The 22,139-nt window shown below is 37.6% G+C and overlaps 2 protein-coding genes, 1 long non-coding RNA gene and 1 pseudogene across 3 annotated transcripts; 1 reads left to right on the forward strand and 3 right to left on the reverse strand.

The window, feature by feature from the left end:
* Positions 1-444: 444 nt before the first annotated feature.
* On the reverse strand, positions 445-2,505 carry LOC107872674 (UDP-glycosyltransferase 92A1-like). The gene has a single exon (XM_047412744.1). It carries the CDS (start codon positions 2,360-2,362, stop codon positions 869-871), a length of 1,494 nt encoding a protein of 497 aa, XP_047268700.1. The 5' UTR covers positions 2,363-2,505; the 3' UTR covers positions 445-868.
* Positions 2,506-3,488: 983 nt separating this feature from the next.
* On the reverse strand, positions 3,489-6,952 carry LOC107872144 (annotated as a pseudogene).
* Positions 6,953-9,330: 2,378 nt separating this feature from the next.
* LOC107871292 (protein transport protein SEC23) lies at positions 9,331-21,112 on the reverse strand. Its single transcript, XM_016718178.2, has 12 exons — positions 20,136-21,112; positions 19,769-19,942; positions 15,610-15,771; positions 15,086-15,228; positions 13,365-13,440; positions 13,034-13,206; positions 12,764-12,845; positions 12,107-12,184; positions 11,498-11,659; positions 11,128-11,391; positions 10,139-10,243; positions 9,331-10,006 (listed from the first exon to the last, which is right to left on the reverse strand). The coding sequence occupies exons 1-12, from the start codon at positions 20,865-20,867 to the stop codon at positions 9,857-9,859; spliced, it is 2,301 nt and encodes a 766-aa protein (XP_016573664.2). The 5' UTR covers positions 20,868-21,112; the 3' UTR covers positions 9,331-9,856.
* On the forward strand, positions 10,319-11,201 carry LOC124898786. The gene is made up of 2 exons (XR_007055560.1): positions 10,319-10,450; positions 11,065-11,201. It is a non-coding gene; the product is annotated as an uncharacterized LOC124898786 (long non-coding RNA).
* Positions 21,113-22,139: the final 1,027 nt, after the last annotated feature.

Below are 22,139 nucleotides of genomic sequence, written 5' to 3' on the forward strand. Positions count from 1 at the left end.
GAACCTTCGAACAAACACCAACCGAGCGAGGAACCTTCGAACAAACTCCAACAGAGTGAGGAACACTATGTATTAAGAGTGTCTCGTACAAAGGTTAGTGAACGAGTGGAAAAATTTCCTTCATGTGAAAGATCAGACAATGCTGCAATCACGGGACAATTCAGGAAAAATTATCACTCCTCCAACCAAGGTCTGATATCAATTGTTGAACACCGAACATCTCAGGATCGAACACCGACACTTGAGAAAATTACTAAACCGAGACCTCAAGAAAATAAACAAGAAAAGATGCTATAGAGAAAGAAAAGAAGTAAGCAATAGATAAGCTTGTACTGCTTGGTACATCTTACACAATGAATTTAAAGCCTATTTATAGGCAAATGACTACACAATTATATGGACACACATTTGCTACGTGTACCATATATTTACACTACACATTTATTTTATTATTGAACAAACATATAACCACACAATTATTTTATTATTATATCAACTACCACTTGCACGTTGGCCACCATTATTTGTTAGGTTTGTATTTTTAACACAATTTTCACCAACGAGTGCTCGAAGGTGCATTTCAGATATGTCTTTATGATGAAATACCAGCTAATATTAAGAGAAAGAAGAATAACGAAGATGAGTAGCCTCTTCAGGGCTGATACATGGATACTATACTATCGCAATCCAGCCAAGTTTTGACGTCATTCCCAAAGGTATAACTGATAGCAAGGACGCAACTTTATCTTTTAATTGAACCCACCAAGCAAGTTTCATATTCTATCATAACTTCCACCCGAGCCACCTAGCTCCCTAGTGGGTCTCTACATAGGCAGAAAGTTGGCATTACCAAATATTTCTTTTCCTGTTAAGATGACATATTTCTTCTACAAAGTAGTGTAGATATGAAATCATCCAATGCTTTAACAGAAGAACCTTTGAAATCCCCCTCTTCTTTAACAACACCTCTAATACACATCCCAATTTCATTAGCCTTTTCATTCATTTCTTTCCCTTTTCCACTTTCACCCAAAACAATATCTACCACTTTCTTCACCTCCTCTTTTTCAATATCACTTGAATTCCATTTAGTTAACTCAATACAAACCCCCATTTCCTCCATCAACATCTTTGAATTAAAAGCTTGTTCGCTAGCCAAAGGCCAACTAATAATAGGCACCTCTTGACTCAAACTCTCCAATACCGAATTCCATCCGCAGTGAGTCAAGAATGCACCAGTTGATGGATGACTCAAGATTTGCAATTGTGGTGCCCAAGACTTCACTAGTAGACCTTGTTGGCTAGTTTCCACTCTTTCTTGAAAACCTTTTGGTAACCATTCAGGTCTAAACTCACCTTTTATGTCAAATCCAATAGGTGGCCTAACCACCCAAATGAATGGCCTTTCACTATCTTCCAACCCCAAAGCCAATGCCATCATTTGAGAAGTGCTAATAGTGTTTTGTGAACCAAAAGATATGTAAACAACAGATCTTTGAGGGTGTTTGTTTAACCATTCTATGCATTCTTCTGGTGACAATCCATATTCTTTTCCAATTCTTGGTTCAAAGATTTGATCTTTTTCGCCTTTCTTGAGCATACATTGAGGAAGCAAAGGTCCAATGCACCAAACAGGAAGTTTAGTAAGATTCTTGATTGCTTTAACCCCCTTAGGTTCAATCTCCTCAACACTATTACACAAGAATCCTATACAATCCAAAGAAGGTGATAGCAAAGATTTAAACTCTTTGGACCAAGTGTCATTACCATTTGCCGATTTCATGAAATGATGAAGTTGATCAACACTGAAAAAACAGCAAGAATCATCAAATCCTGGCATTTTGAAAACACCATCATGAGTGGCTAATAAGTGAGGGAGATTTAGCCATAGTGACAAATAAGCTGCTGTCCCATAAGCACTAGCAGTGGTTAAACTCACATTGTAAGTACCACAAGATCTTGCAACTTCACTAGCAAATCCCATAAATGTATCAGAAACTACACAAAGTGGAGGCTTACCATCTTTTTCAATAATCTCTATGATCACTTTCCTGAGTGGTTCTCTAAGAGATAATGTAGACTTGAAAATTGTCATCATGTCTTTTAAAGGCAAGGCTTCTGTGTTCTCTATATTAGGTGATAAACCATGTTGAGAACTATTATAAGGAAGTGAAACTAAAGAAATGTTATTTGAAGCTTTGGCTATAGTCGAACTAAGATATTTGACATTCAAAGGGGTGCTAACAAGAGTGATTTTGTAGCTAGTTCGTTCTTGGGTTTTTTCGGCTAAGGCTAGGAAAGGAATCATATGGCCAATTGCAAGAAATGGAACCATTACTATATGTTCTTGATGGTTACTCATTTTTTCTCACAAATTATTGGAAAAAGTTGTAGAAATTTTATTAGGACAAGAAGTGGTAGAAAGATATGTATTAGGCTGATAAGAAGGTAGAAGACAAAAGTGAATTGAGTTTGCTGTTATCATTCCAAACCATTTTTATGCTCATTTATGTGTCACCTATCGAATTTTAAAAAGATTGAAGATTTCAGGCCCAAATTTATTGTCCAACTTAAATTGCTTGACTCTTGAAAAACGAAAAGTATATAAAATGTACATGGTAAGTACATGGAAACTTGCTTAAGAGAAAGCCAACCTACTTTTAATTTCATTTAAAATGGTCTCACAATTTTAGGATTAGGAAACATGTTAGAGATGGAGTATATCGACAGTCCTTTAAATTTATCATTTATTTTGTTCAGATACTAGAATTATATTCTGTTTTAATTCAGCATGTGAAACATGGTAATATGAAACCAAATTGGTTGGGACCACTACGAATATTGAATAAGTAAAAGATTAAAAAAAAATAATTCTAAAGAATACCGTTAGGTAAGTGTCATGAAATGGATAAAATCTCGAGCAAGTGACAAATATAGCCTGTCATTTACAAGATTGGTACAAGATTTATAACGGCAGAATCTTTTCAACATATGGGCCTCCATTCATATTTTATTACGATTTTCTTTACTTTCCTTTAACTTAGCCGGAGATCTATCAGAAATAATTTTTCTACTTCTTTAAGTTAGTGGTATAGACTGCACACACTATACCTTCCCGAGACCCTACTATGTGAGAATACACTGGGTTTCTTATTGTTGTTGTTAACTATTAACAAAAGGCAAACTTGAACCGTTATGCAAAGATCAAGCAAACACGAAATCAATATTTGAAATTTATGAGTTTTAAATTTTAATATTTAATACGTACATCTTGCATCAAAATTAAGAACAAATTTGTACCAACGTATAATAGGAGGATATATTTGGACACCTAAAATATAATGAGAAGTACATTTAGACTATTTCTGATAAAACTGAAGTATATTTGACCTTAGTATTTTTAATAGTTATGTACATAGAACCCTTAAGATATTAATATTATTTTGTATAAAATAGACTCAAATGTAATACTAGCTCTTTTTTTTTTTATCAAATATTCTCTCATACTTGCAATAACTTATAAAATTGCCAATCAACTCAAACTAGGCATTTCAAGTTTCTCTGTGCACCAAAATTGAGGTCAATCCAAGAACTAGATATGCCTCACAACAACAATATTATAGTCTGGTGCATTAAAGCTTTTACTATGCAGGGATCCGGTGAAGGATCCCGACCACAAGAATCTATTATATGCGGTCTTGCCTTACATTTCAACCGGGGACTGTTTCCACGACTTGAACCTATTACCTTTTTATATAAGAATTGTTAACAAACTCTCTAAAAACTTGTTCAAGTTATTATGTGATGAGCCTCCAACTTTCATAGCATCCATAGCCAAATCTCTATATTTCTTCACATTTCTTTTAATTTCATTTCCTTTCTCTCCATTCCCCATTACAATTTCCAAACACCTCTTTAACTCTTCTCTTTTTACAATTCCTTCTTCTTTTGCTCTTGCTCTTACTCCTATTCCCCAAACATCCTCCACCATCTTGATGTTTGTCATTTGGTCTGAAAATTGTGGGTATCCAATTAGTGGCACACCGGCCACCGTGATTTCTACAGTCGAATTCCATCCACAGTGAGTCACGAAACATCCAATCGACTTATGAAAAAGTACCCGTTAAAAATTTACCATTAATTAAGTAAAAATAATAGCATGTGCTACCGTTTAAACTTGTCAATGAAATGATCACACAGTTAATTCAGCAAATAATAAAGTCACAAATTATATAATTAAATTTCAAATAGCCAAGCAAATATCAAATTTCAAACGTTTGATAATATAGCATACTTAGAAAACCCAATGTTGGATTCATCTTTTATATTTTAGATTCCGCACAAGTGGTTGAACATCTTCATCATCAACCGACAATTTGAAGGTTCAAGTCATGTTAAAGGGTAGGTGGGAACACTATTAATCCTCCTACTTTTAAAAGAAGAAAATAACTATACCATGCAAACTTTTTTAAGAAAAAAAAAAAAAAGAAAAAGATGGTTCAGTGCACAAAATTTCCGTTATATGCAAAGTTCGAAAAAGGCCGAGCCATAAGGACTTTCCTCACCGACGTCGGCATCACATGAGCCCGACCATTCCAAAAGGGCACGACCAGGTTCAAGACAGGCACGACCATCTTACCATGAAAAATTCAAAGAGATGGGAATATACTCCGTTCGTTCATAATTAGTTGTCACTTTTTAACTTGACGCACTTATTAACAAAATAATGATTAACATGGTGATTTTACCGTATTATCCTTATTAATTGATGTTTAGTACTTCCTCCGTCCCAAATTGAGATGGCACATTGATTAAGAAAAATAATTAATAACATGGCTAGTTTACCATAGTACCACTATTCAATTAAATGATGTTTACATTTTAATTTGAAGAAAAAGTAACTAATGCAAAGGGTAAAACATGGTAAAAAAATTTTATCTCTTCTTGATTAATGAAAAAAATAAGTAAAATGGAAAATCAAATTAGGAAATTTGAGACAGATAATTTGAGACAGAGGGAGTAATAGGTATTGAAAAATAATTTGGAGAAGTAATAATTAATGTCAAGGGTAAAATTTTTTTAAAAAAAATGTCTTAAATTTCTTGATGTGTTAAAAGATCAGCAAACTAGAGCGCATGCCCATCAGTTAGCTCGGTTTTTGAGTTCTATGATTTATACTATGGAGTGAATACTAGATCCCCATCTTTGATTTATGATGTACTCAACTTTGATTCGACTAATAATTGATCGAATTGTCTTTTTAAAAAAATGACAATTAAAAATAAAAATTCAATTAGAAAAAACTGACAACTAGAGTAGAAATTTTTAAAATTAAATCAAATTTATGTAAAAATAAATTTTTAATTAAAATGGGAAAAAAATTTAAAAAAAAAAGTTTAAAAAAATTAATAATTAAAAATTAATAAATTAAATTTTAATTTAATAATTTTTTAATTAAATTTTTAAAATAATTTTAAAAAAAAAATAATTATTTTTAACTCATAAAATGGCCTTTCACTTTCCAATAAACCTTGCAAAATCTCTTCCTTTTGCTCCTCCCTTAACACTACTATACTCCCAACATAAACAACCGAACCCTCGGGTTTCGTGTCGAGCCACGTGCAATAAGGTTCACATTTTTCAAACAAATCACACCCGAACAACGTGTCTTCAAGGTCACATCCGTAGTAAGCTGAAGGAAGCAAACGCCCAATCGAACAAATCCCCAACACCTCGAGAATTTTCAAGGATTTCTCTTTCAATTTATCGAAAGTATTAAGGAAAAAGGCATCGTTTTCACCCCAAACTATATCCAAAAGGTCGAAGTCACACCTAAATTATATTAGTAACCTATTACACACCTAAACTATAAAAAAGTGAAACTATTTACACCCTGTCAGGGTACCACCACTTGCATGTGGTGTAGTGTTTTACACGCTCTGTCACGTCAGTAAAAAGTATCACTTTTTTATAATTAAGGTATGTAATAGGTCACTTATATAGTTTAGGTGTGGATTCGACTTTTCGACTATAGTTTGGGGTGGAAACGATGTCTTTTTCGTTAATGTTTTTAGCCGTTTACTTTTGTTATTTAATAGGCTGGACGCGCCTAAAATAAGTGTAACACATACGCCTTAAAATGAGGGTCGCGGGGAGGTAATAATGTTAAGGTGTGTAATAGGTGACTTGTATAATTTATGTATGGCTTAGACTTTTCTTTGTAGTACTAATAAGAACAGGATCACGATCATCCTGTGTTCGAGATTTTGTATTTGTTCCCTCATTATAGGGATCATGAGAGATGAATAAGGATCATCCTTCAACATGAAGGAAGGAACTTCATCCCGTGAAAATAAGGGAAGTTCCGGTAATTTTACTGGAAATGATTGCTCGATGATCTCGTCATTATTGATCGCAAACAAATAGTGGTGATAAATAGCTAAAGCAGTAGCAGACTGAATTGACAGAAAAGCAGACGGCACGTTTACCTCACGCGCCGCTTCTGCAACCCAAGGTAATAGAATGTGTATATTAAACAAGTAAGCGGATGACCTGTCCCGTCACCGGCACATTTATCGAGGAGTTTTTTGAGATTTTTCGATCCCACGCGCCTTAAATCACTTAAATATTCACCGAGGTCCGTTTTAGGTGCGTCTTCGTCGTAGCCATCGGAGAATGAGTCGTAGAATATGTTATCCATGATCGGAGGATTGTTGATTTTGTTGAAGCCGTCGACAGTGGTGGCGAAGGTGCATCAGGCGCCGGCGCGTGTGATGTTTTTGGCTAGTTGGAGAGTGGGATTTATATGGCCTTGGGAGGGAAGAGAAATGATACGGAAATGATGTTGTTTCATCGTTTTAGGGAGTTTCACTATTTTTGACTAATGCTCGACAAAACAAACATGACATTATTGGATATTTATGGAAATTGGATTTATATAAAGGTTAGTTTATACATAATTATGTCTTGTTTGTTATACTATTATTTATCCTAAGTCGAGGTTCATCGAAAACAGTCTCTCTACTCAGAGACGGATTCAGGATCCGAACTTACCGGGTGTCAAGTAAACTTATCGATAATTCAATCAGACTATTTATCTTTCCGGTCTATAGGATAATTAACAAATCAATCAATAATAAAAGAACAGTAATAAAATGACCAAACTTAAACTTTGAATAATATTACTAATATTCATAATTCATTACAATTGCCCACGACGAGTTTTCATATTCTGAAAACGATCAGTGATGACATCATTACTTACATTTGCAAATACATCACGCTCTATGTAATATACTAAACAATCATTTAAATATTGATCACACTAATTTTTGTCCTTCCCTGCTTTTTTGTATTTGTGTCAATCTTTTTGGCCAAAGTTTAGAATTGATATATAATAATTGATATGTGTATGAATATATTACCAAAGTATGGATGAGAGAGATTAAATTATTTTTAACAACTAATGAAATTAAAAAAAAAAGTCAAAACAATAATTAATTATTTAATTAAGTCAACTTAATTAGCAGTTAAGTCAACTTAATTAGCAGTATGTGCTTGAGCTGCACAATTGCTCCCTTACAAAATTTCACAATTTGCTTCAAGAAAAGAAATAATAAGACCTTACCTTCTTGCATAGAATATTCTTGGTTAGGAATGATTGATGAACAAAGAGAAGCAAGAACAAGAATAATTCACAAAAGAATGGTCTTGAGACTGATGTGGAAAATGGAAAGCCAATTGAAAATAGTGTGTAATGTTATTACACTCTTTCAAGTCATTTGTATGTGGCTAGGCCTATCTTTTATTTTCGTTATTTTGGGCCCAAGGCCTAACAATTGTTTGAAGTTTGATGAATGGCTTAACAGCCAACAAAAATTGATTAAAAAAGTAATGCAGCAGAGGTCGAACCCGCGACCTTTGGGCCCTTCAAAACACATCTCTACCACTTGCTCTAGATACCACTTTGTTATTGTGAGTGGCGGATTTATTATTTGAATATATCAGTGTATATATACCTATATAGAGAGAGAGTCCGTCGAAGTTTGTGGGTGGCGTGCCACCCCCACGGCAATGAATAGATCCGCCCCTGTCTCTACTTCACATGAGGTAGTGGTACACTTTACCCTCCCTAGCCCCACTATGTGAGAATATACTGAATATGTTGTTGTTAGTATCAAGTAACTCCCTCACTCACATTATCGATCCCATGCCTGAATAGTGGAGGATGGTCGCTGAGGTCAATCAAAAACAATCTCTACCTTATAAAGGGATGTGTACATCTTATCCTTCTAAATTTCTTTGAATATGTTATTGTTATTATGTATTGCATTGATAATGTCTAACAGAAACATTCTAGTATCATATATTCAATTGAAACATATTGTAATTTCAATTGTCCAAATTTTAAGTCTAAGATGTTCAATTGAAACATGCCGTAATTTGAGTAGTCAATATATTCGGCCCAATATTTTATAAGTCAAGCAAAGTTGCCGACAAGCCTAATAAGTTATTGGCTTCTTTCCTATATATATTCCTGTTCAAGAAAACTATTGATTCAATAGTTTTGCTTGAACTTGTCGAGATGGGGCTCTTATGCTATTGGTAAGTTAGGATACTAGCCTTGGGGGATTTTAATCAAATTGTTTGTTTACATATGGTGTAGCAATAAAAAAAGACTAAAGTTTAACCAACAGCAGCTGGGGTGAAATGGTAATACTCTTACCAACAGCAGCTGGGGTGAAATGGTAATACTCTTTCATTTTGACCAGAGCCTCAAAGGAGGAAAGGCATACGGTGGTTCCCTAGACACCCAGAGAGGAGAAAGGGCGTAGTAATAGATAAAATGCTTCGGAGTTGAAAATCAAGATAGATTCAGAGATTTCCGAAACTGCTGCTGAAACTACCCGGAGATTTTCGAAACTGCTGCTGAATCCATGGGCGGGCAAGAGAGAACCAGTCTTCAACACGAATCCGGATTTAATCGGACTCCAATGTCGGATATCGAACACCAGAGTGGGAAAAGAAAAAAACGAAAAAAGAGTAAAGCTTGGATTTTTTTTCAACCCGATTCACCCTCTACGTGCCCTTTACTTGCGATTTGCCTTTCAAACGGAGTGATCTTTAGGTTTTTTCCTTCAAAGGTCTTTAATTTTTGCCTAGTGAGGCATAATTTCTTTAGAAGCTGAAGTCATGCAGAGGCATAACTTAGTAGGATATTATGATACGAACCAACACAAAATAGGGGCAAAAGTTGCAAATGACCCATGTAAATCCTGTTTTCTCTCTGAACATCAATCAAATACTTAGCATGACATAAAGGAAACAAAATTGTCCACAGATGTATATGGGGATATACTATAAATTATGAATGAAGCCCAAAATAAGCAAATGTTATCAAAGACTTCTCCTACCCTACAAGCCTTAATCCCAATAAACTACAACTATAAATTCAATACAAAAACAGCACAAACTCTTTGCCTGGTAATGACCAACAAAAAAAAAAAGGAAGTTGCCGACATAAACTATCTTCTCGTTCAACAGCCTGAGGAAGCAAAACATGCCATTTGACTTAAAACATAGCCCCCTTCTGATATAACTATAGAGAACAATGAGTCGATTTACCCATTTATTTTCACAGGAAGCAAAAGTACCTCCTCATACCTGAAAGAATGTCATATATGTAGTTCTAGTTTTCCAATAATATCTGGTTCAAACCTCTCAGCTTACGGATGACAGGAAGATGATGGTGTAACTTCCGACAAGAGGCTAGCGCGATAGATGAGGTAAACTCAATTAAGATTTTTCACATAACTGAGATGAGCATTAACAGTAAAGCTCCACCTTTCTTCTTGTGTCAAGAAGAATGCACAGCCAGCCGCTGAAGATGCTCAAAGAACACTTGAAGACTCACGTCATCTGTAAAGATCACGTCTGATCCAGCTGCCATATCGTTTGCATTATTGTACGTGGCAGATGGATTCAACTTTGCCAACAGGAATCTTGCCTGTACAACACGAGTGAAATGATGTCATCTCCTAATGACGAACTTACAATTGATCCTACATCTCAATAGGCACGGGGGCCCTTGCACACTGCACAAGGCAACAATGTTTGAAAAAAAGAATGCATTTGTTACCTGAGAGCCATGCTGATCACATACTACCAGTCTTGGAACAGGAAACCTCTCGCGGATGATTGTTTGGGCCTCATCATGGGGAACTTGCAACAGTTGTGCAAATGCCTGAAAAGGGGAGGAATGGAAAAAAGAATACATATTTGTGTTTGTTTCATGATCACGTTATGAAAATACATCATATGCTGCTAGTACAGCACAAATTCTGTATGCTTGAGGATGAAAAAGAGATTTCCAAGCCTTCCTCTTTCAAAGTGAGAGGCTGGTGAGACTGCTAACACACAGAATCTCATCATGAAGCACCGCAGACTGAAGGTATTACAACAACAACAACAACAAACCCAGTGTATTCCCACTTAGTGGGGTCTGGGGGGGGTAAGATGTACGCAGTCCATACCTCTACCTCTGATGAAGTAGAAAGGCTGTTTCCGAAAGACCCCCGGCTCAAGTCACGAGATATCACACAAACACATAGTACAGCACAGAAGCAGATGACATAACATAGATACGGCACCCATAAGGAATATAAAACAGAGTAAAGCAGGAATGCAGGAATATACAGCGGAGGAAAGCACACATATTCGTAATAAACATGGAACACGGAACACGGAACATTGAATACGGAATCATAACAGGAATACACCCCCACCAATTTATTCCCTACACTAGCGACCCGAACTGGCCCTAATCCTCTGCCGTAATTCGCATCTTCCATACCTTCCTATCTAGGGTCATGTCCTCGGTGAGCTGTAACTGTTCCATGTCCCGCCTAATCACCTCACCCCAGTACTTCTTCGGTCTACCCCTACCCCGTCTAAAACCATCCAACGCTAGCCTCTCACACCTACGGACCGGGGCATCCGTGCCCCTCCTCTTCACGTGTCCGAACCATCTCAATCGTGCTTCCCGCATCTTACACTCCACTGAAGGTATTACAGAAAATAAAATTTTAAAAAACTTAACGGTATATGAGAGAAAAAGGTGAGGCATACCTGGTGCTCAGGCTGTTTCTGGTATCCCATGTTTCTCCATTGAGCTATTGTCATTCCGTGGAAAATAACTACACTAAAATAAGCATCCAACAAGAGAATGCGATCAGCTGCAATGGATGCCACATCCAGCAAAGCAGGGGAAGGCAGTGAATTGAATGAAAATGCCGTTAGTGTTGGCTGAATCATGACGGCAGCATTGCTTACGCCCTCTCGATTGAGCAACATGCGGAAATATGCTGTCTCGTCTGGACTGTTATTGAACACCTGTGGCAGACATACTTTAGTGAGAAACAAATACTTGTACGTCCATGACATCGAATTGTTACGTTAATGACATTGAGATAAGAAAGAACATCCTGAGCTATATTACTTGTAAGAATTGGGATCGCCGTAAATGAAACATGAATTGAGGGAACAATGAAAATGACGGATTCAAAGTGAATGAACTGGGGTCATCCTTCCAATAATCACCAAACTTGGCACACAGACGAATGAGAATACGATCTAGCCACCTTATGGCATCAAAATCTTCCTGAAATCAGTTAGCCATGATTTATCAATAAAACAGAAATGAGAATTGGGATATCATAGAAGTTCAAGCACTAGATGATAAACTACTCTAATATTTTACCAGAATGTATGTTTTAAGGAATAATTCTTCCCTACTTCAAGCATACTCAACTAGCCTTGTTACTTCACTATCTACCAAAGCATGACAAGGTTCACAACAACAACTACTTACCCAGTTTAGTCCCACAAACGGGGTCTGAGAAAGGTAGAGTGAACGCAAACCCTACCTCAGAGGTAGAGAGGCTGTTTTTGATGGACCCTTGACCAAAGCATGACAAGGTTACCGTGAGGAATTGAAAAGACCAACAAAGCAAAATGATGAAACTAAGTAGGCATTCACATGCATATCATTACCCTTGGAGTACAGTAAAAGTTTATGCAGAACTAAATAATAGTCTAGGAAAATCACCTCCGTTTCCATTTTGTAAGAAGTTAATCTAGCAACTACAACCGCAGCAGTCTCTTGATCAAACCCTTGCACTAATTCCTGAAAAAACAGTTTTTTTGCAGTTTCAGGATTAACAAACACTTGTATGCTTCCCAAAAAGTTCAAACAATGAGATAAAAATTCCTCAAGAAACTTATTTAAAAATGAGATAAAATTCCTCTACTACTTGAAGCGAGAACAAGATCCGAAAGGTACATTCTCGTTCATCCAGATACCCTTCACAGGAAGCCCTTCTCACAGGACTTTAATACGAATAAAGAAATTTTATCAGCATAACAATTTCCATATATATAATTAAATTATGGACAAGCTTAATCTCCCTCTCTCTATTTTTACATTTTTTTCTTTCTATTTTTTCTTGTTTCAGGGGCCAGAGGAATTGAAGGTAATCAAAATCTTTTTTTGTCCTTTACGAAAGGAATGCAATCTCAAGTAAACAAAAAGAACTGCCTCACAACGCACAACTCAGAAGAATACCTGAAACCAGCAATAGAAATTGAAAGACAACATTATGCTTGAGGAAAGATATATTCAAATTTGGAGCTATACAAAAGAGAACAGCAATGGAATTTATTGTCCAATAAATAATATTTCTAACTCAAACTTTCAGTGTCGCACCTCATTGCTAACAGCAGCATCAACCCATCTTCTTGTAACAGTCGTGACTCGTAGTTTGGTTTGACCATCAGGGCTCTGGTAACTGTATTTACATCAAAGTCAACAATTTTAGATGCACAGTAACTCTTCTTTTCCTCTATATAGACTTATTCAAAAAGAAAAACAGTGTAACCTATCTATAAACAAAATCCCTGCGTAAAATATTTTTCTAGAAAAAAAATTTAAGGATAAGAAAGAAATAGAGGGGAATGGTCCTAGTTTTCCAAGTACCTCGTGAGAAACTGTATGTACAATTGCGGATTTATATTGCCTGAGGGGTCTGATTTCTCACTAGATGAAACATCAAAGAAAACAGTTAAGCAAGTGTTTCTGTCGAGACCACACAGCTTCCAAGCTGTAGTATTCCCCTCACCAATAACTGTGTTGGAAACAGCAGGTCCTTTCTGCATAGCACCAAATGATCAAATATCAACTGTCAAAACTGTAACTGTAAGAGTTAATTTTCTTTTGCAGGGGAATAAGTTCACAAAATAGAACTTTAACTGTGTAACTTCGCAGAATACCCACTACTGATAATATGGTAAAAGTTAAGTAAACCAACCTTCTCTAAAGATGTGCATGGTCCAATTATCCCTTGAATTTTAATATCCTTGGAGCAGTTGATCTCTAATGTACCACTGAAACAATTTAATGTATCAGATTCATTGATAAATTATTGAATTGAAAATATAAAATGCATCTGTAGCAGTAGAGTCAGACTCCTACATTACGTCGTTATGTAGGCAATATTTATGCTGCACTAAGTACAACTAATATGAAATCAAATACATTCTTTAAGACTATAATTCACGAGAATCACTTGTTTAATACAAGTTCCCAACTTATCAAGGTATATCCTTATTGTGTTGAGGATGAATGTGGGGAAAAAAAGCACTCCAGGGTTTTGTATTTTATCATCATGGAGAATGCAATGAGAACTGTTAAGATTCAAAGTAGAAAGAAAAGTCAACTACACATAGAAAACGCCATAAACTTGTACTAATAAAACTTCCTCTCTAAGGTCTAACCACTCTGTCAAGTCCCTTAAGTGTGTTAACCCAACTAAGTCGATCAACTAGAGTGCGAGAATATCAAATGGTTTTTTTCACACTGCGCTTCTATGAAACTAAAAGTAAACCAAGTTGGGTATGCAATTTTCAAAAACTCAATCCACCAATCAACCACTATGAATCAAAAAATAGTTGAATATATGATATCTTCTGCTCTATTGGGGCACATTTCATTCTAACACCAAGCATGTAATATTTTTTTGAAGACAAATCGGGAATTTCATAAATCTTAAGGTTCCCCAAATCTCACAGTTGTCTCTGCCTGAACATACTATAAGAGCAACAATAATTAAACCTTAATCTCCACTAGTTGGTATTAACACTATATGGATCCTTGCTTCAATTGTAATGTAACTTTTAGCTAAGTCTACATTGGTCCGTCTTTTGATCTAGACAAAGTATGAGCAGTCTAGTTTCCAACAAAAAGGAAAATGAGTAGCAACCCACAATGTCTCTAAATTGTAGTGTCGAATCATATCTAATTGAGCCTTCCACCCAGTTTCAGTGATATCTTCTCCTTGTTCCTGATTGCTGCTAGGGATTCATTCCCATAATGACCTCCATGTTTGGCGGGAACGGCCTTTTTATATGTAAGAAAGCTGGACATAAAGCTTTTATTCAGCTAAAATCAAGCCTTAACATCATTATAGGTACCAAACACGTTATTTTTTCTATTTATCCACTAAATTCATTAATAAATATGAACTGCATCAGTCACAGAACTGATTCTTTTTTTAAGAAATAACGCATGAGCTGAATTTGATTATGATGACTTTCTATCAAGATCACCAAATACACTCAGGACGACATGGTTACAGGCAAGAAAGTTGGACATAAGTTTTTAGTTTGATAATCAAGTACCATCTTTTCAGTTCCTTTCAGTTTTTTCATTGACTTCAATTGTACTGGATATGCACCGCCTCTTTAACAAGGCTGATCCTTTTTTATTCACAATTCATATATGTTGAGTACTTTAACCCATTCTCTACCGTTGTCATCATAAAATCCCCTTCAGTGGTATACAGCTTGGACCCCAAAAAATAAAAACAACCTTAAGGTAGATACTTTTCACTTTAGTGCCTCTTGCTAGAAAAAGTCCCGTCTATAAAGTTAAAAATGTTTGCACAGACAAAACAACCAATACTGAAAAAAATAGCAAAATTAGTGTCCTTCGCAAATGAGACAGAACAGGATAACATTTCAAGAAGCTCACTTGTAGGACAGCCCAAGAGACTGTTCACCATCTTCAAAGATGTGCTTGAAAGAATCTTTGAAAACAGAATGACCAAAGCTTTCTGCTAGAACAACTAATCCTCCTGTTTTTTCAATAGCTACTTTCATCTCAGCAACCCCAACCTGATACACAAAATTATTAGCGCAAAACAAAACATGACATCATCCGCTGCCAATTCATCAGCAGCATTAATCAGTCTAAAATTAACCCCAAACGTGACATGCATAATACACCCATATGCAAACAAAATAAAAATACACGTGATAGAACTCAATATGCTAAGAGTTCAAATATAACATATGATGCTCAGATGTTGTAACATTTGTTCAATCAATTAACGAAAATACACATATGTCGTAGCTTTTACAGATCCAGCATAACTGTAAGCAGATCTCAGGATCAAATGCATGATTGGTAACTAATGAAACACCAGCACCTCATTTAAATGATTCAGTGACACATAACACACATGTCACCATGCCAAAGCCATTACGCAGACAAACCTGATCAAGTGCTGAAGCAAACACATCCAAGACATGACCTTGACTAACAAGCTGTTTTGCGAGTTCCTCGTAGAAATGAACTGCCTTTTTAAAAAAAGGTGCTGCATCCTTGTGAAGATCCTTATGAGAACGAACTGGTTCTGTTAGATCTTTCGACACAATCTGCAAAAACAAGGGGATAAGTCAGAGAGAAGGAAAAGCCATAGAAATTCATCAATAGAAAGGATTTAATTTACCAGGCAATAAATGGTGGTAGAGATAAAAACAGGAAACAATTGGTTTTTCTTCATTAAGAATCCAATGTCTTTCCGACTCAAAAATGTTTCAATAATATGGCTCTAGCCTCAAAATTTAGGCCAGCATCAGAGTGACTGCATTCTTTCATGAGCCTTGGGAGTAGGTAAAAAGAGCAGCAAGCGACAATTTATTTTTATTTTTTATAACCGCGATGTCCGGTCAGCTTGCGCATACCTCGACTAATTCCACAGCGTATCTACTACCTCCCACCAGTACAGGGTGTAACTTTATCCACCAGGGCTTGGATAGATGGGAAGAATACACCTGATGTTTTTTGTTTCCGCTGAGAATTGAACCAGAAACCTCATCATTGTCAACCCACTTCATTGACCACTAGGCCACACCCTTGGGTGAGGGAACAACCACATTAATACAACAACAACAAATCCAGTGTGTTCCCACAAAGTGGAGTTTAGGGAGGGTAAGATGTACGCAGTCCATACCGCTACCTCCGAAGAAGTAGAGAGGTTGTTTCCGATAGACCCCCGGCTCAAGATAAAGAATAGTAAACGAGGGGTGTCATGCCTCGGCTCACGATAAAGAATAGTAAACAAAGTCGTAATGAAACAAACAGCAGGATGGATGACATAATAGAAATAAGGAGTAAAATAGCAAATAAGGGCGGGTTCCGCAGTTAACTAAGAAGGCGATCGATTGGCTTGGAGAGGAAACCGGGGACTGAAAACTAAAAGGAGAGAACCCTTTCTTTCCTTCTTTACCCCGAACCCGCTCCTACTACTACTCTAGGGCTTGATCGACCCAACCACCTTTTGATCACCTTCAAAAACAAACCGGAATTCCGTCTTGAGAAAATGCGAGATAAGAGAAATAAGAGTACTACGAAATAAGGACTAAGAAATAGGACACCCACCAAGTAGGAACATACACACACAGACCAAACACACCCACCACACCCAAACTCTCTTGGCTACCTATGGACACAGTCCAAAGAATACTAACCCGGCTACACAAGAAAATCACCTAACTACTAGCTACAATCCACACACTCACACTAGCCTTCTACCATTATCCGTGCCCTCCACACCTTCCTATCTAGGGTCATGTCCTCAGTAAGTTGTAGCTGCTCCATGTCATGTCTAATCACCTCCCTCCAGTATTTTTTCGGCCTACCTCTACTTCTCCTGAAGCCATCCAAAGCTAGCTTCTCACACCTACGAACTGGGACATCCGTGCCCCTCCTCATCACATGCCCAAACCATCTCAATCTTCCTTCCCGCATCTTATCCTCCACCGAAGCCACTCCCACCTTATCCAGGATAATCTCCTTCCTAACTCGATCCCCTCTAGTAAGTCCACACATCCAACGCAACATTCTCATTTCCGCCACCTTCAATTTTTGGATGTGGGAGTTCTTGAATAGCCAACACTCCGCTCCATAAAGCATGACCGGACGGACTGCCACTCCGTAGAATCTGCCTTCAAGTTTAAGGGGCACCTTCTTATCACACGACACTCCTAAGGCAAGTCTCCACTTCATCCATCCTGTTCCAATACGATTAGAGACATCCTCATCAATCTCGTCATTCCCCTGGATCATAGACCCAAGATACTTAAAACTATCTCTCTTACACACATCTTGGGAGTACAACCTCACCACCACATCGTACTCCTGCCTCAAGTCACTAATCTTGCATTCCATATACACCATCTTGGATCTACTCACCCTAAACCCCTTGGATTCAAGGGTTTGCCTCCAAATCTCCAATTTTTCATTCACATACCCCGCGTCTCATCGATCAGCACTACACCATCCGCAAATATATACACCAAGGCACCGCACCTTGGATACTCCGCCTCAACACGTCCATTACCAACGCAAACAGGAAAGGACTGAGAGTCGATCCCTAATGCAATCCTGTCTCGATCGGAAAATGCTCTGAGTCTCCTCCCATCGTCCTCACCCGAGTCTTTCCTCCATCGTACATGTCCTTAATAGCTCTGATGTACGCCACCGGAACCCCTCACCTCCAAGCATCTCCAAAGAACCTCCCTAGGGACTTTGTCATACGCCTTCTCCAGGTCGATAAACACCATGGGCAAATCCCTCTTCCTTTCCCTATACTGCTCCATTAATCTCCTCACCAGGTAGATTGCCTCTGTCGTCGAGCGACCAGGCATAAATCCAAATTGATTCTCTGAAATGGACACCACCCTCCTCAATCTCCGTTCCACCACTCTCTCCCAAATCTTCATAGTGTGACTCAACAGCTTAATACCCTTATAGTTGTTGCAACTCTGAATGTCACCCTTGTTTTTATATAACGGAATCATTGTACTCCATCTCCAAGCCTCCGGCATTCTCGCAGACATGAAAATCCAGTTAAACAAAACGGTCAACCACCTTAAACCTGCTCCACTAGAAAACTTCCAAAGATCTACCGAAATCTCGTCGGGCCCCGCCGCCCTACCTTTCCGAATCCTACGAATAGCCTCTCTAGCCTCCTCAACCCCAAAACGTCGACAGTAACTGAAATCACGGCTCTCCTCCGAGTGCTCCAGCTCCCCTAACTCGATGCCTTTGTCCCCCTCCTCATTCAAAAGTCTATGAAAGTACTCCTGCCATCTCTTCTGTGAACCTCCTCCACTAGAACACTACCATCCTCCCACTTAATGCACTTTACTTGATCGAGGTCACGACCCTTCCGCTCCCTCGCCTTAGCAAGCCTATACAACCTCTTTTCCCCGCCTTTCTCTTCTAAGCCCGTATACAGGCTCTCAAACGCTGCTGTCTTAGCAGCCGTAACTGCTAACTTAGCCTCTTTCCTCGCTACTTTGTAAACCTCCCTATTCACCCACCTAGAAGTAACAAACACTCAAAAACCAAAGACACCTATGTACACAGTCCTAAGGTTACTAACCCGGCTACACAAGATCCCTCCTGACGGCTTGCTACAACCCACACCCTCCCGCTAGCCTTCTACCCTTATCCGCGACCTCCACACCTACCTATCTAGGGTCATGTCCTCGGTAAGCTGCAACTGTTCCATGTCATGTCTGATCACCTACCTCCAGTATTTCTTCGGTCTACCTCTACTCCTCCTGAAGCCATCCAATGCTAGCCTCTCACACCTACGAACTGGGGCATCTGCATCCCTCCTCATCACATGCCCAAACCATCTCAGTCTTCCTTCCCGCATCTTGTCCTCCACCGAAGCCACCGAACGACCACATTAATGATAAGAAAAAACAAACTACAAAGTTCTTTTACGGAAGTGAACTCTGAGAGTTATCAATACTCGCTGAGAATCTCCAAGTATATCAAGACATTCATGTGCACGGGTAAATGTGAAAAGTTTGCCTAGTGTATTTACCTTGATTAAGTGCTTTTGGTAGGGAAGAAAATATTTTTCATTAAAAATGCTTTCCATGTTTCACCACGAGAAAAATATTCCGAATCATCTTACATGTTTGGTAGGACATAAATGTGGGCACATTAATCGTGCGAAGTAACTGTTAAGAGTGGAGATAGTGTTCTAGTGATATTTTGACTATTAAAGGTCGATAATAATGCTAAGTGTTGATTGAAGCAAGTAACGAGGAGTGGGAATAATGATATTTGAGAAAGAAAGTAGCTTTCTCCAAATCAATAGAAGTCAATTTCTCCATTTTGATGAAAAGTATTTTTCTTCCAGAAAACATTCTCCACAATTCATTGTCACTATTAGCTAACACTTCTTGTGATGTCCCAGACACACCATAAATAGTCATTCAAACCCATAAGTAGACGTTTATAACCATGAAAAACTCAACCTTTTCTTCCTTGGGTTGGGGAGACAGGTAATTTTGAGAGTGTGACATAACAACCAAAAAAATAATAGGGAAAACAGATCGAAAAGCTCACCGCCCCAGGTCCCTCTGTGCAAGGACCTCCCACTAAAGCCACGATCCGAGCACCAGCACCAGCCATACAAGCTCCTAGCAATCCAGCTGCTACACTCAAAGCAACACCTGTGCATCGTAACGCTCTATTCCCTTGTGGAACTGGCCACTGATCTGTGCTCAATTCATCTAACAACTACAAACACAACACACAAGAAACAACTCAACTACATCGCTAAATCAAACAAACAAACTATTACAATCAACTAAGACTAACCGAATTCATCTAACAACTACAAACACAATACACAAAACCAACTCAATACATAAATCACTAAGCTACATTGCTAAATCAATCAAAAACACGATCATAATCAACTAAAACTAACCGAATTCAACGTATATTCACACTCGGAAGCAGGCAACAAGAACCTCGTAACACCAACATTCGGACCACCAACACCGCCGCCAACAACACCCCTTCTTGCAACACCTAACCCCAACTGCTCCAAAACCTGATCTTTCGTCAACTCCTTCGAACCCCTAAACACATACACCTTAGACATATCAGAAAACCCCAATTCATGTACCTGCACTTGCGTCCCATACGATATAAACCCCACCATCGCATTATCCGGTAACATATCAATCGCTCTCTTCAACCCCGATTTCGCATATTCCAATTCCTCCTCCAACATACACGTATCCAGCACAAACAAATAAACCGGCAGATAATTACCAAAGTCAGATCGCGGCGCACCTATACTGTACTCAATCGTCGTACACTGCGGATACAGCTCCGCAGGTACACTCGCCTCATTCATCCCCGAATAATGATGAGGAAAGTGATTACGTTGGAAACAGAAAGGACAGATCCAAATAAGAGCTTGAAAATCAACACGAGCGAAAGGGTTAATAACTGTAGTACAAGTTTTACAACGAAGAGGAGGGTAAGGGAGAGTAGCTAGATCAGGATGATGACGAATCAAATGGATCGATGAAGCAATTGGGATAACGCATTTACTAGCTTCAACTTTCGTACGTGGCCATGAATTCCATGTCATACGAACACCGTCGATTCCTTCTATATCTGTTTGTGCTAATTCTGCCGGCGCCGCCATTAGATCCGACAAGAAGGACAAAGGAGGATATGAAAAAGATTTCGGTTTTTTCGATGTTGTAAGATCGCGCGACCCCGGAAGGGGGAGTGGGGGTAGGGGGTCACGCTGAGGGAAGGAGGAGAAAAACAGTCAAAAGAGTAGGGAGATTGGGAAGAAGAGGGGGATTTTTTTAGCTAATATTAGTGAGGTGAGTTTGGTTGTAGAAATATGACAATCTTAGAATGAATTTGGAGATTGATCAACTTGACACAAAATAGTAAGCATTTGATCATAATAGATAAAACTTTTAAAATTATAATTAAAATTGAAGTTGGAGATGGAGTTGTGTTTGAGCATTATTTTTTTCTTTTTAAACTTTTGAAAACAATAACAATAAATTCAGTGTATTTTCACAAAATGGGATCAGCATAAAGTGTACTCAATCCATGTCACTGCCTTAGATAAAGTAGAGAGGTTTTTGATAAACCTCCGATTCAGAACAAATAATAGCATAATCAACAAACAAACAGAAAATATAAAAGCACGTAACAAAAATAGATTTTGAAATTCTCATGAACAAACACCTCAATTTTACTAAACTAATATAATTTCTCAAAAAAAAAAAGTTAAAAAAAAAACTATAACCAAATGGGTCCTTAATATTTTGAGAGACGTATTGAATAATGAATATAATTAGTATAACTAATTATAATTGAATAGTGGTCCAATGAAGTTCGGTTGAGCGACATAGGTCTTAGGTTAAATTCATAACAGATAAAAACACTAAGTGATTTTTTTTCATCTGTTCTAACTTTGGTGGAGAAGTTACTTGGTATCTGATATTGGTAGGAGATGACATACATCTTGCGAAATTAATCGAATGCACGCAAGCTAGCTCGGACATCACGATTATAATGGATACGAACAGATAAATTATCCTTAGATTTCTCAAATTGAACAAGTATAGTTAAACATCTATTTCTAATATATAGTGAACAAGTAAAGATGGACAAAAAGAGTAATAGATGTTACTATTAATGAAGTATTAAATATTACTATTGGCATGTAATATATAAAATGTGTCTTCTAACTTGACTTAACCATGCATCTCTGTCGTTAAACTTTGTATGTATACAGGCACGTTTAAATATTTATAAAGTTGAACAAGCAAATACATGTATTATATATGATCAATTTATGTACTACGCGACATCTTATATATATTATGTTGCATGGGATGTATGTGTCTACTTTTTTAGTTTTATACACATTCTGAGTTTGGGAAAAATCATC

The sequence above is a fragment of the Capsicum annuum genome, chromosome 5, assembly GCF_002878395.1.
Source record: "Capsicum annuum cultivar UCD-10X-F1 chromosome 5, UCD10Xv1.1, whole genome shotgun sequence".
Classification (NCBI taxonomy): domain Eukaryota; kingdom Viridiplantae; phylum Streptophyta; class Magnoliopsida; order Solanales; family Solanaceae; genus Capsicum; species Capsicum annuum.